This window comes from Mytilus californianus, unplaced genomic scaffold, assembly GCF_021869535.1.
Source record: "Mytilus californianus isolate M0D057914Y unplaced genomic scaffold, xbMytCali1.0.p SCAF_4, whole genome shotgun sequence".
NCBI lineage: Eukaryota > Metazoa > Mollusca > Bivalvia > Mytilida > Mytilidae > Mytilus > Mytilus californianus.
This window is the reverse complement of record NW_026262690.1, coordinates 26,217,862-26,233,258: the sequence shown is the minus strand read 5'-3', so window position 1 is coordinate 26,233,258 and position 15,397 is coordinate 26,217,862. Positions and strand designations below refer to the sequence as shown.

Genomic DNA, 15,397 nt, shown 5'->3' with positions numbered 1-15,397 from the left:
AACTGCTTGAAAGTTTGCACAACTTGATTTGTTACGTCTGTGTTCGTATTACCAAGTTCTGACGTCCATTAGCAACGTTACGAGATTTATATGCTTTATAAAATGGTCCTGTTATACACTAATTTCACACATGTATAAGTGGCAGATCAAGAATTGTGTGTCGAAATTGAGACAAATCTATGATCTATTCATACTGAGCAGTTAACATAAAGCATTGCCAATATTGGCGTTGTGTGAGGACAGTTTACGATATTTTGTTTTCATTATACAGGACAGCAAACACAGCAACCAGCCGTTTGTAACACCGCGATAGATGAGTGTATCTCAAATGTCGGAGAATCATGGGTTCAAGATTTATTGAAAGGAAGATTGTCGGTTATTACGTCTTTAAATATTGATCATGTATGCAGGTATGAATATTACAACTCTTTTAATATACTTACTATGTCAGTCAGTTCATTGAAAGAAACCAAAAATACTATTATATCTATTTTTCAATTATGTTATGCGTTAAAACAATACTAATATTGGTTTGTTTATGGGCAAGCTATCACTCCTGTTATCGAATTTTAAAATTATGAAATTATTTTACATGGGAATTCAATGTCAAATAATTAATTAATTAGTCGTATCATTTTATACATATCCTAAATGAGTACCATGTACATAATACTTGTGAATTAAAATACACGGTACAAAAATTTCTTAATTGCCATATTAAATATAAATGAAAATCCTGAGGATTTCTTGAGAGAAAAAGTATTAACAAAAATAGCGAACTCCAGCACATGATTAGCTCCATATTATTACTTTTCAGGTTTATTTACTTGCAATAACATGCATAACGACACTCGTACGGACAATAAAGTGTCATTAAGTAGGTTTATTAATTTGCTGGTATAAAATTTTGTAAATTATATAAAATTAAGGAATGTATCTTACTTATGCATAGCTTTATTCCTTGTCCTGATTTGGCTTCACTTTTGGTCCTTTTTTGGATTAATCAGCTCTTTAAAGTTTGTATTAGGTTTTGGATTTTAAAATATTTTGGCTTCAAGTACCATCGAAGAGACATTAATTGCCGAAATGCTGGCGCAGTAGAATTGCTACCATTAATCTTATTAGAATCAAAAGCGTTTTCTTCGACCTATAAATCAAATATAATATGTACTTATGTTTTTTGTATTAGTGTACTGGATCAAATATATTTTTGTACTGATTCCAAACTCCAAGACTGTAGTGATGGTCTTAAACTTGTTTTGTCGACTGTCGTCACCTCTGCAAGATATATCTGTAATACAGGCAAGCAAGGTATCAATTTCAATATTTAATCGATTAATAATAAACAAAACAAATATGATAAATAATAGAAAGACTAATATGATTCGCAATATCTATATCAATAAATTACTGAAAATAATCTCATCATTTGTGAAATATGATAAGATAAATGTGAAAAAGCCATTAGTTGTCTTGAAAAGATTTTATATCAAAAAAGGCAAAACATCAAATAGGATTGAGCACATGACTGGTTATGAACATATTAAGCGCTTCGGACGGACGAAATTTATAAAGTGTTATGTTCATTTATTGCTTAACCTGTTTGAACGTTTTATTTGTTGTTTATATGCATATTGTTTGTATTATTGAAAGTAAACGCATCAAATAGGATTGATTAACATGATTGGTTTAACTAACTAATTGAAATGTTGAAAAGATAAAATGCCATATTATACAATTATAATGTCTAGATTCTCTTATAAAATTTTACATGCGTATGTAACCCAATAAAGCACAATCTGTTTATTTTTATATAATCTATAGGATTCACACATAACAGGCACTGTTTTACGTATCCAACAATTCTATCTGATTTGCAACAGTGTACATTGAATCTAATCCAGGATTTCCCGAATGTACAGAATGTTTCTTTGGTCGAAAGTAGGGATGAAATATGTGGGTACGTGTTTTTATCTGTATAGAGAAATGATATAGATATCAACAATCAATAAAAGTGATTTAATCTGAAATTTACAATTAATTTTCGTAATTTGATTACATAAACTGTTTATTTATTTGTTATAAACGATGTTTTCATATGTATTTTATACACATGTATTTTAAATGCAATACCCTCAGTTGCAAGTAAAAATATGATCCAATTATCAAAGCCCTTCAGTGGGATGTTTTTTAGATATAAGATTAAAATAAAAAGGAAAGAAAGATCCATCCATGTTTTTCAACTTGGTAATTGATTGCCAGCTTCAAACTGTTTTGACTTAAACGATCGATACTGATGAATATTATGTACTCAAAATGCTTATCTGTAGTAATGAATTGATCTAATAAAAAACTCTTAAACGAGTTATATCATTAGTTTATATGAACTTCACATGCATACTAGGTATATACTTTTCTCACAGACTTCGTTTAAAGTGCAAGAGCGACCAAAAACTGTATGAAGAATTATTGAAGGAAGTCGGCATCAGATTTCATTTTTATTTGTAGGTTATTTAGGACATGGAGATCCTGTATGATTGAGCCTATAAAGAAAGAATGTAATCAATATGCATTAATATACATGCAGTCGTTTATTGATGAATCGTTGAGATCAGTTATAGACAATCTTCACTGTAATGCAGGTAATTTTTTCAATACAGGTGTTATCATTGTAAAGGGCAAAACAACTCATTTACATGTATTAAATACAAGACTAAAACTATATATATATTTATTGTAAAGTATGTAATGTGTAACAGACTTCTATCCATTCAGTTATATTAACATAAAGGTACCAACATAAAAATATCCTCAGTGACATGTTTTTATAAGGTACAAATCATATCAAGATCAAATAGCACTGTGAGTCTTGTAGAGTTTTTATATCTACGGTTCTATAAGCCTTACTTTCGATAGGTAAATATCTCACTATTTCTTATATATACCATTTAGTGTTTGTCCCCTTTAGATATATTATATTTCAATGAAATTGGCGAAAAGGGAAATTTTTGAAAATAAGTTCAACCCCATTTTGTAGTTTAGTTATGGAGCACAGCCTTTATTTTTATGTGTCGTGGAGTCATTGTTTTTCTTTGACTTTGTACCTTAGTCCTAAAAAGTCTGCACATATTTTGGTAATTGATTTCGGATAGTTTAATTGTAGATTAATTTGCATTTTTACCTTTTTAAATATTTTTATTTGTTTCATGTTTAACACTCAGACGAAAAGCTTTTGTTTGCATTTATAATGTATTTCCAAATGTTCTTACCCAAATTCTGCAATTCTAACATGTTACTCATATTTTCAATGTGAGTATACTCCTAAGAATTTACGGATATGAACGTTTGTACGATTAAGCAGTTCTAAAGGTTTCATTAAAGATCTTCATTGTAGCAAAAGGTTTTTTCTCTCACTTTTTATAGAGACACATTTCTTGGAGAAGCGTTAATAATCCGAATACATAATATGTAAGGTGAGATTTGGAGCTAGAGGAAGTAAAAGGCAATAAGTTCACCCGTCAAATTACTGGCAACGGTCTGTGAATGCTTGAACTAGACGACTAAAACTCTGAAATATTGCCTTACTTGAAATAAAAAATGACATGCGGAATTTATGTCTTACAGTGACAAAATTTATTATGAAAGAACAAAGGAAGATGTGGGCTATACGGCAATGAAACCCAAAAACACAAATAAGCAAAACACATTCAGAGGGCAATATACGATCTTCCTCATCATGCATGCACATATAGTCTCATAAATCAGGCCGTTGGTTCTCTCTTTTGAATTATTTCGCAATTTGTCATGCCGGGACCATTTATAGCTTACTATACAAAAAGGAATTTGCTCTTTTTTAAAGGACGTACAGTGACCTATAAATATTTACATCCTCGTCATTTGGGTTAAGGTGGATAGTTGTATCATAAGGCAATCAAACCACAGTTTCTATGGAAATAAAAATAACGAATTTCGTATCGGATAAACACCAACGGAATTCGTCTAAATAGACTATAGGATTAATCACCAGCTATGTATGCACAATTTGTTATACGGTTCCAAAGAAAATAATCAGTAGCAAGTTTCAAAGAAACCAGAAATATTGTCAGATGAACAGTAGTGTACATGTGTTATTTATTATAGATCTTCAGTGACACAATGTCGAGATCAGATTAACTCGGGAGTATCTTTATTACGGGTTCTTCTACTTTCCTGGAGTAGTTTCTGCAATAGTGATAATAAGATTATGCTCAGGGATGTCGTATCAGCTATGATAAATGATTGGTATTGGCTGTATCTGATGGTGGTTACACATAAATATACGTATGCGATGTTTAAAGCAGGAAATCAGACATCATTTTTCATAGTATTGAGTTGTCAATCAACTCAATTTGGGAAAAGATCTTAGTAAGAACATTCTAAAAAGTGAAGCAGACACTCATGTTTATGTAGTTACAAGCCTATCATATCATTTTGCCATTATTTAACGAAAAAGCATGAAAAGTGTATTTAAAAATCATTGATAAATATTTTACCTGAAAAAATTTACATAATTATGTATATTAATAGGAATAAATGTAGCCATCAGATAAACATAAATGCTCTGAATATCTTTTTCTTTATAGGATTTATTTCAAATCCTACAATCAGTTCTCCTGTGACACAATCTATAACACAGGTACCAGGAAAATGTGATTTCATGGGCGCTCTTCAATGTTCTAAAACAGTAGGAACTGAATCAATCCAGAGATTCGTTACTGCGAGTTTTACAAATATAACCGATGTTGAAAGCTTTTGTGGGCGAGTATATTTATATATTACTGAACTCAAAAAATCCCTTTGTTGTTATTTTTGAAAATTTCATCAATAAACGCAGTTTGTCCTTGATATTAATAGTTTGATGTGTAAAACAGGCTGAAAGGGGAACAGGTGCGTTTTGCAAACGCGAAATAAGCCAAAAATACTAACGTCCCAAGGATCTTAAAATTTGGTTACTAGAATGCATTATGTTGTAAAAAAATAATTTATGTTTATTTAATTGGTATTCCGTTTTGTTCATACATTATCGAAACAACTGAGGATCATCAAAAGGATAAAACAACAAAAACAGAAGTTGACCGATGTTCAAATGTCGTGAATCCATTTCATATACATTAATCAAGTAGAAAAAATATCTATAGGAATGACAAATTCCAACGTAAACGCGTATACTGTTTAGTCAACTATAAATGGCCCGACATAACAAAATGTGTAAACACAAGAAATTCAAAGCCTGAGTCATGATGAAACAGAAAAACGAAGAACAAATAAATCAGAGAGCAACCAACGACAACCACCAAATAATAAGCTTCTGACTTGGGATGTCAGCGTATATTTATTCCGCCTAGCAGAAGTTCTCCTAGAAACTTTGTTATAAATAATGCTATAATATCTGTTCCTGTCTTCAGGCAAAGTTGGCTGTGAACAAATGTTCCTGCGTTTTAAAAAGCTATTGGTTAAGTTACATTTTCATCTTCATGTTATCGTCTCGGATTTACATTATTTAGGTTTTTCCGGGAATGTATTTTAAGCACTTAAATTTGTACCGTACGTTATAAACAAATCAAGAACAATTTCCTTTTCCTTTTTTCTTTATCCTCTAGGGTTAAATAATATTCCTTTTCATCATTTTGTGCAAGTTGGAATACAGTTTTAGTAACACTATTTTTCAGGTTGCAACCTGTAGAATATAATCCAAAATTTTGAAAGAACACTTTTTATATTCCACAGGAGTCTTGAACGCGTTTATTTGTGCATAGGAACAAAGTTGGATTATTGTTCTAAAGATATCCGTCTACTGAGAGATGTTGTTTTGAGCGGTTCAAGATACCTCTGTAATACAGATAGAAATGGTATTGACATCATATGTTTATTAAAACATCATGAACACAATTAATTCGTTTATACTGCATTATTTTTTTACATTTCACTGTTAAAAGCTTTATGATTTAACTCGAGTGACATTGCTATATACTGATCAAAATTACAATATATTGCACATTCACTAATTCAAGTGAAAAGCTCGAGGATGTTAAAGAACAAAAATCTTGGAAATTATGCATTAAATAAATATTGAGCATAGGTCATTTGTGATTTTTAATTCATAAATAAGATGTATAATAGGCTTGTTATGTGAAAAGACTTTTTAGATTTCTCAAAGTTTCATATTAAAATTGAAAAACGTTTTTTTTTTTTTGGTATATATTTGCATAACCAAAAGTTGGTTTCGTATTCATTCTGAAAAAATCACGAAATTGGTACACATCTATGAATTACAATTTAACACAATGATTGGTTGTAAAATACACTATATCTCTATACTATACACTAATTTAACACTTAATGTGTTGTAAACTTAACTACATCAAAAGATATTTTTCCTACAGCACTACTGAACAGCATCGGATGTATACAGAGATTGGGAATGGTTAATGTTACTGCACACTGTACGAACAGAATAGCAGAAGAGTTTACACCATACATCTTGGGAGAGAAAAGCGTCTTTAATCACACCGTCGAATTTTGCAGGTACCGAAATAATGTTTCACAAGTAACTCACAGTTTAGTTCGTATTTTTGTTTTGATAAGATCTCTGATTGAAGACACATTTATCACAAAGTTGCGTGCATTTACAAATACAGTGTTTTTGAAACTATATTATGCAGATGTATCATTGAGATTTCAGCATAGGTTTTTTAATGTTTGTTTTTTAAATTGCTAAAATTGTTTGACGAACTAATGAGACACTCCGAACAAATTTAATTCTTTGACTCTCTATCAGATTCGTAAAGAATTACATTATTAACAAAAAACAAAAGAGGCATAACAACAAAATTTTGAATAATTCCAAATCTTTAAAAAAACACTCGAACTCAATTTACTGATAGTGGTAAATGAAACTATAAAGAAATTTTAGAATTTCATGAGTCTGGGATTTATCAAGATGTTAAAAGTCTAAAACTAAATTCACAAGTTCATAAATAACTTTAAATGCATAACAGTGTTATGATTCTTTATTTGATAGGCTAGGAACAAGCTGGACTACATGCTTTTTGGCCAAAGCAGAAACTGTTTGCGACCAGAAAGGGTACTCATATATGTATAATTATATGAGACAGACCTTCATACCTTTAAACAATGCACTTAATTGTGATCTTTTATCTGGTAGGTTTTCTTTAACTGACAAAAATGAAAATTTAGATTTTTTTGTTTTATTTGCCTAGCTGTATAAACCAAACTACAAGTCTAAGGTGAATGTAAAAGGTTACGTTGATGTGGAAAGATTATCCCTACATTTCATTTTCCAATAATTTACCTATAACAGGTAAGATATGCAAAGCCAACTTAGTTAAAAGGGACATATGAGAACGAAAATGGAACAGAACACTTAGTTATCTAAGGCTTTAGGTCATCCCTATATGCATTTAACATTTAATGTTTTTGCATTCAGTGTACATGTTTATTAAAAAGAAGAGCGTAGCGGTGAATAAGCATTGGATGAAAGCGAGAAGTTGTAATGCATGCAAGAGGCCGGTTACATCTTGTGGTTGAACATTGAAATACTTTCAGCACCATGTACCTGCTATAAATTGTAACATGTTTTGAAATTCTGAGGTCTTTTTAGTTTTTTTAAAGAACAAACTTTTAATAATTTTCCCTTAAAAGTCTGGTGAGTGTACGACCCAGTAACAGAGGCAGATAATAATGCATCCAAAAATTGTAGGAAATGACACTGTTGTCGCCAAATTGATTTTGTAAATTTGACGAGAGTTGAATTATGTTGGATCATAATGTTGTACGCATACGCCAACTCGTTACTTTTCTATCACGAATTACAGTAAACAGGTTACCGGTTTTCGAATCTGGTGAATTTCTCAGAATAAATAATTACAGATAAAAGTGTTTATTAAAATCGTAAGGAAAACAATCATCAGTATTGGAAAAGAAAGAATATGATGGATCAACTCATGACACAAAATTGTTACTCGCATATGAAAAACCCTAGCAAAATCCAAATGACGGATCCCTAGCATTTGTTCAATGGAATCAATTGCTATATGTCGGTCATGGCATAGCTTTTACATGCTAGATATTTTTCTAAATGCATTTAAAGTTCGCAAGGAAAAATATTTACAGTCCACTGTAACGATTAGGTGTATAATTTCTGATCGTTCAATTTTAACTTTGAATGACATGCATATGATACAAGGAACACTTTGCGAAATAAAACGGATGATCATTTGAAAGATGTGTTTTTTAACCGTCAAGTCTTGAAACGTAAAGAGTTGTTTTTTAACTCATGCATTCCTTTATAAAACTTAAATATATCGAAAAGTAAGCACTAAAGGTGTAGGTTTTCTTGTATATAACATTATCAAGATATATTCTGTATCGTTTGCCATGAACTAAATGTGTATGACCAGTTGACGAATTTGAAAGGCGAAGATATCTGATAAAAAAACATTTCAAGTTTTGTGAGCGGACATAAATCGCATTCTTGAAATTGTATGTATTTTCGTAGGAATTATTGAATCAACTGCATCAGAACCTGAACTTGAACCGACGCCAGACACAACTACGGCAGAAACAAAACGACGTACGTATCAGTTGTACATGACATACACACATCATTTCAGTAACATTATTTTAAACCATTTATTAAAAACGCAATGTAAAAGAAGCTTTGCTTTCCGTTAACAAATATTTTTAACTCCCCTAATTTTGACAAAAAGGTAATGAAAGAGATGGTTCTCTCTGAATAGTTCAATAAAAAAATAATACTTAATTTCGTACATTTTAGATAATTTGTAGTATGTTTGCTTTATTGAGATAACTACTTTCAATTTTATATATCAGAAATTGTAAAGATTTCTATTTCAAATATACAACATATAGAGTAAATTTAAAAAAGTAAACTATTTAATTTATCAAAGCTGGTCCATCTTAATGGATGTAAGAAATCATTGCATATAATCTAACTATTCTTAAAGGATTATATTAAAAGTATTCTGTATAATGGTGTTGATTAACCTTTTTCAGAAGAAAATCTGTCATGACTTTTAGTTAATTTGCATTTGAAAAGAAAACTCAAGATTGCCTTGAACGTCATTTTACTGGATAACGAGTAGTGTTCTACTTTGCAAAGAAAATGTGCTTTTTTATGTTAAACTATCTGATATTCTTGCTTCAACATGAAACTGGCGAGGATAAATTTGTTAATGATTTAGTTAAATTTTATACTACAAGAACAGTAACACCGTTATAGCTTATGTACAAATGATATATACACATAATGATGTTATTTATGCATTGTTGTATTAGAAAACGACTGTCAGAGTTCACCATGCTATTTTGGGGGAACATGCGTTCAGCAGCTTGATGGATATTGCTGTATTTGTCCAAGTAATTTATTCGGCAGAAGATGTGGAATGGGTAAGGAACATGTTTTATATATATATTGTTGATGCTAATAGGTCTTAAGAATGTACTTAGGTCAGGTTTAGGAATTTTTGTCAAATTTCCGCACTCCGTGGTTTTTTCCTACGATACACGGTAAAATATTTTGCCCCATAACACCTTTTATGTCTTTTCATATAAGACTTCAATAGCTCATAAAAGGTCATTTACCAAAATTTAAGTAGATTCGAGATTTCTTTTCTTTCGATTTGAGACCCAACTTATACCAATGCAAATATAAGGTAAAAGTCCGAGTCAGTTAGTTTGTAACCCGGATTTGTTTTTATCTCTATCGATTTATGAGTTTCGAACAGCGGTATACTACTGTTGCCTTTATTTATTCAGCCTTTTTCCCGCCATTTAAAAAAAATCAAATATCTCGAAAAGGAGCTCCATAACCTATCAATATTTTTAGCTTATTTTGTTCCTTAACTAATGCTCTTCTTACTTCTAGTATCAATTTTCAATTCTTTTTTTTTTTTAATTTCACCTAAGTACATCATTAAAACCGATGATAACACATTTAGTCTACACAAGACGCATTAGTGGCGCTCAAATTAAAACAGTTGGAAAGGGAAAATTTACTCTGATTTGTATCTTGTTTATTATATTTGAGTATTGGTAAATTACTATTGCCTATAACTTAACAAAAGCTCGTTAATATTTTGATTTGCAGGTAATTTTGGATGTCCAGAATACCCTTGTTTTAATGGAGGTACGTGCGTTACAAATGATGTCGGAAGTACCTGTCTATGTTACCACGGATATACTGGAAAGCATTGTCAAGGTAAGAGAAGCTTTCAGAATATGCATCACAAGGCTTGATGAAAACAATTTCTTTAAAATCGAGTTGAGTGCAAGAAAATGAGAAAAGTAAACTAATAAGAATGACAGTTTGTGTAAAATTAAGATGCTTGTTATGAAACTTTCTTATTTTTTTCTTTCAAATTCCTTTTACACAGGAATAATAAATACTATTATTTGTAAAATATAAATAAACAAAAAAGAAAATATTTGCGTGATATTTTTTGAGCATTTTTCCTCGCAGTAAACGACTACAATGTTGACTTGCAACAAAACAACTTTAATCATAATTTAGATACCTTTTCGATTTAAAATATTTGATATAGAATTGGATGCTGTTTTTCAAAATGTATTCGAAATGAAAGCAAGTGCTTCATGGTAAAAAATATATATTTGTCTCTTGCTTTCATTTCGTTTAAAAAACAGAGCCTTCGTTTCTTATAAAAACAGAGCCTTAATTTCTTATAAAAAAAGAGCTTCCATTTCTTATATAAAAAATAAATATATAACTAACATTTTGAATCGGAAAGTAAAATTCAAACACAGAATGTCGGCATTATCATACTACATGAAATCAATTATACATCATATAACTGAAATTTTCATTCTTAAGATGTTTGGAATATTTAATTGAATTTTTTTTAGAACATATTTGTTTTTTAAACTTATTTGTTTAGGGGCCAGCTGAAGGACGCCTCCGGTGCGGGAGTTTCTCGCTGCATTGAAGACTTATTGGTGGCCTTCCGCTGTTGTCTGCTCTATGGTCGGGTTGTTGTCTCTTTGACAGATTCCCCATTTCTATTCTCAATTTTAAGTTTTGTTTGAAAATAAAAAATCCCGAAAAATAATCGAGAAATATGAAATAAGTATTCATTGTTTTAGATCAAAGAACAACACCAAGTTTCCGCACTAGAATTACAACCGCCACAACACCAGCAACTACTGAGTCATATTCATCAACAACTGTTTCACAGTTCAAGAGTTGCCGATACATAGGTTCTTTTGGAAGACACAGGCAACGTAAAAACATATGGTGTACACGTAAATGTAACAATGGATACTGTCCATCCAAATTATGTAGATGTTATCCATTGACATGCCACTCAATAGGAATATACGAAAACCAAAGAGGATTCAATGAATGGTGTACCAACAACTGCAAACGAGGTTATTGTCCAAAATCATTCTGCAAGTGCACAAGACAGAGTTTTGCTTGATTGAAATTGTTTACCTGTATGAGCTACCATTTCTATTTAAACTTTCATATTTATTTTGAAGTTGATAGGGAGGGGTTTTTAAGGCCACTGATGATTACAACATATTTTTTTTTAACTTTTTCTATTTCAATAAGTACGTTTTACTTTCATTCTGTACTTTTTTTTAACTTTTAGATTGAATATTTTTTATATTTATATGTAATAAAGTTTAAGCACTGCTTGTTTGTGTATCTCTTTAGCTTTTTACCATCCATTCACATGGTCCAGAACATGTTTTCCCTTATCATTCGATCCGACAATTTTTAATGTGATATCCATCAAGTTAAATGACCCATCTAAATGCACAAATCTATAGAACAAAACTAAACAATTGATTTAAAAATAATTCACACTGTGCTCTAAATAAAATTAGGAGATGTTATTTGATTATCAAAGAGACAAATATATACCCCCCTCGTGTTGCTCAGTCTTTAGTTTTCTATGTTGTGTTTTGTGTACTGTTGGTAGTTCTGATATGATAAAAAAAGTTAAACAGTTCAAACGAGGAAACCAATGGCCTAATGTATGTAAAAAAAATAAATAGAAATGAAACACAAATATGATATTCAGCAACAAACGACAACCACTGAATTATAGGCTTATAATTTGGGACAGGCACATACAGAATGTGGAGGGTTAAGACATGTTTGAGGGCTCATAAACCTCTACTAACATGGGACACTGGTGTAACAGAACAACATCAAACAAACTAAAAAAAATAGTTGAAAATGGCTCTACTCGTCATATCGATAAGAATACAAAAACACTAAAGGCTAGTGATCTGGGAGTAATCAAAACACTAGTATCTGAGAGATAGTTCAAAGCCAATATCAACAAGAAGGAACAAAAATGTAATAAAAACATCAATTCTAAAACCAGTTGTTGGCATGATACGGGTTATGTTCTTCTCTTGTATATTTTATAATGGTATGATACTAAAATCCTAACAGGAGGGATGGTGCTTTATTTTCATATGATAAAGACATAATCTTCCAATCAGTTTAATTGAGGTCTGGAGCTGGCATGTCAGTAACTGCTAGTAGTCCTTTGTTAATTTATGTTGATCATTGTCATTTTGCTTAGGTTCTTCTGTTGCCTATTCTAACATCGGATTCGGACTTCTTTTAAACTGAGTTTTACTGTGCGTATTGCTGTGTGTTTGTTATTCTACATTGGCTAGAGGTATAGGGGGAGGGTTGAGGTCTCTCAAAACATGCTTAAAAACGCCGCATTGTTGCGCCTGTCCCAAGTCAGGAACCTCTGGATTTTGTAAGTCTTGTATAGTTTTTTTTATAATTTTGATTCAATTAAATATAATATTATATGTTTTCGGAGTTTAGTGTGACGTCCATTTTCTCTTAACCAGTATACATTTTTTTTAAGGGGCCAGCTAAAGTCCGCCTCTGGGTGCGGGATTTTCTCGCTGTGTTGACTCATTGGTGGCCTTGAGCTGTTTTCTGCTCTTTGGTCAAGTTGTTGTCTCTTGACACATTCACCGTTTTCATTCTCAATTTTATTATATTCGTGTTGTTCTTTGACTTTTCTAAAATTTTCTTTTAGATATGCGGGACATCTGTTGTTATAAATCTTATATTCGTGTCCTAATCTTAATTGCTCCACTATATTTTCAATGCCTAAAATACCAACAATTGATAGCCCTGTTCGCGGACACTAGAACTTGTACCAAGATTCTATATGAATCTAATAATTTGGTTTTGGACAATTTTAAGTTTGTGTTTTAGAGTTTGTGATACTCCGGCATACCAAGAGGAACAAGGAATATTCAAAGTGAAACTAAATTACAGCAGTAGGAAGAGTTTTGCGGGTTTTAGTTGACAAACAGCTTGTTTTACAATCTAGAAATTACCTTTTTGATAATTGGGTTTACTGTACTTTCACCTGACAAGTTTTATTCTATGTCTAATCCGATTTTTTTTTAAGGTTTAGGCTGTGATTTAGTTATATGATCATAACATTTTATTTGAAAATGTGTTACTTTCTTTCGTTTACGTTTCGGAACACAGATACAACATTCTGTTTTGCCCAGTTGTAAAGATAGTTTACTGTCATCCAGCCAGTTGCTTCAAGACTCTAATTTCTTTCCCAACTTCCTCCAGATAATTTCTAGGTCATTATGCTTATGAGAAAATATCATAGTGCTATCGTCGGCAAAAAGCAAGAGTTTGCAGTCAGAATAGATACTTGCAGGAATGTCGTTGACGTAAAATAGAATAAAAAGGACCCAAACTTCTTCCCTGAGGTACACCACAATTATTATTAATAAGTTAAGATTCCGTCTCATTTACATTTACCAGTTGTTTCAGTCCAGATAGATAGGACTCAATTCTCTTGAAATCTGTCATACCCAACGATTTTATTTTTTTTGGCATACACTGCTACTTTTGCATAGGTACTATTTCTGTACTTAAAATCTGTAGTACTTGAAATTTACTTTTGATATTTAGTACTATTTCTTTACTTTAAAGTTATTGTAATATTTAGGTACCTGTATTTTACAGTACTTGATTTGTACTTAAAATTTTTGGTACAGAAATAATACCAACAGTGATCACAATGTTCCGTGTTTGAAAATCATAACTTTAAGAGATTTGAAATAGACAAACTTTCTAAATGCTAAAAATGTAATGGTGTAACCAAAAATCTGTAGTACTTAAATTTTTAAGTACAAATCAAGTACTGTAAAATACCAGTGCCTGAATATTACAACAATTTTAAAGTAACAAAATAGTACTGAATATTAAAAGTAGATTTCCAGTACTACAGATTTTTGGTACAGAAATAGTACCTATGCAAAAGTAGCTGTGTAACATTTAACGGTTGACTGTGTCAAATGGTTTTTGTAAGACTATTTTTACCCAGTAAATAAACGTTTTGATAAAATTGAGAATGGAAATGGGGAATATGTCAAAGAGACAACAACCCGGCCAAAGAGCGGATAGCAGATGTTTGTATATTAATATGAAAAAATAGATGGATAAGACAAGCATCAGTTGAATAAGAGCTACGAAAACCAGATTGAAACTAGTACAATAAATGATGATGGATCAGATGTGTAAGATATTGGTTTTGCCAGAGCCCTTATTCCGTCTTTGGTGAATCTTGTGGGAATGTTATTTATTCTCGTATTTTTGAAAAAAGTTTTAAATTGCAAAGTTCTTTTGATATGAATTCTTGACTGACAAATGTTAATTTTAATTGGATATTATTGTTTAAACAGTATGGAATTAACATCGCATATTTTTGGAGAATATGGTTATTTGTTGACAGCAGTGAAGAAGGTGTTAAAAAATAAAAAAGCTCAAAACGGCGAAACGTCAAGATCAAGCATCATCGACACATAGAAATCAGAGGAAAATTAGATCAATGACAATATTCTTCTAGTGAATAAGTTCGGAATAAAACTTTTCTTATATTAAAAAGTTTGACATGTTTTTAAACATTTTTTTCAAGCAAATTAACGTCGGAAGTATTAAAAACTTGTGTTTGATAACTGCAGACGAGAAAAGAAAATTAAACATACTTTTATTTTTTACTCTTTTTTACAAATGTTGAAAAATATTTCAGATTCAATTAGAATTTAAGTTCTTTTAAAAATAAAAAAAAAAAAAACCCCTGTACAAACATGTTCTGAATGAGCGGTACATTATTATTAAACCAAATTTACTTATATGAATTAATTTGTATCATCTCACTTATATTGTAAATTAAGGCAATAGTAGTTGACTGATTTTAAAATCTCATCAAACCATTAAGATAACAAATTAAGTTTACAAATAGCAACTGAGGGAATCACATGTACTCCAAAAGCAGAGAGACCAGGTGTG

The 15,397-nt window shown here is 31.0% G+C and overlaps 1 protein-coding gene across 6 annotated transcripts in view; it reads left to right on the top strand.

The window, feature by feature from the left end:
• Positions 1-11,733, top strand: part of LOC127737808 (neurogenic locus notch homolog protein 1-like) — a 45,648-nt gene extending 33,915 nt beyond the window's left edge. For 5 of the 6 annotated variants that reach the window (XM_052248740.1, XM_052248737.1, XM_052248739.1 and 2 more), the window contains 12 exons: positions 272-410; positions 1,190-1,311; positions 1,825-1,960; positions 2,509-2,642; positions 4,623-4,797; positions 5,767-5,888; positions 6,423-6,564; positions 7,061-7,200; positions 8,558-8,632; positions 9,358-9,468; positions 10,169-10,279; positions 11,179-11,733. In XM_052248740.1, the coding sequence (XP_052104700.1) occupies positions 272-410; positions 1,190-1,311; positions 1,825-1,960; positions 2,509-2,642; positions 4,623-4,797; positions 5,767-5,888; positions 6,423-6,564; positions 7,061-7,200; positions 8,558-8,632; positions 9,358-9,468; positions 10,169-10,279; positions 11,179-11,513 (1,742 nt within the window). In that variant the 3' untranslated portion in view covers positions 11,514-11,733. The remainder of the gene's footprint in view (positions 1-271; positions 411-1,189; positions 1,312-1,824; positions 1,961-2,508; positions 2,643-4,622; positions 4,798-5,766; positions 5,889-6,422; positions 6,565-7,060; positions 7,201-8,557; positions 8,633-9,357; positions 9,469-10,168; positions 10,280-11,178) is intronic. The other variant, XM_052248738.1, reaches the window with a different exon arrangement.
• The last annotated feature ends 3,664 nt before the right edge of the window (positions 11,734-15,397 follow it).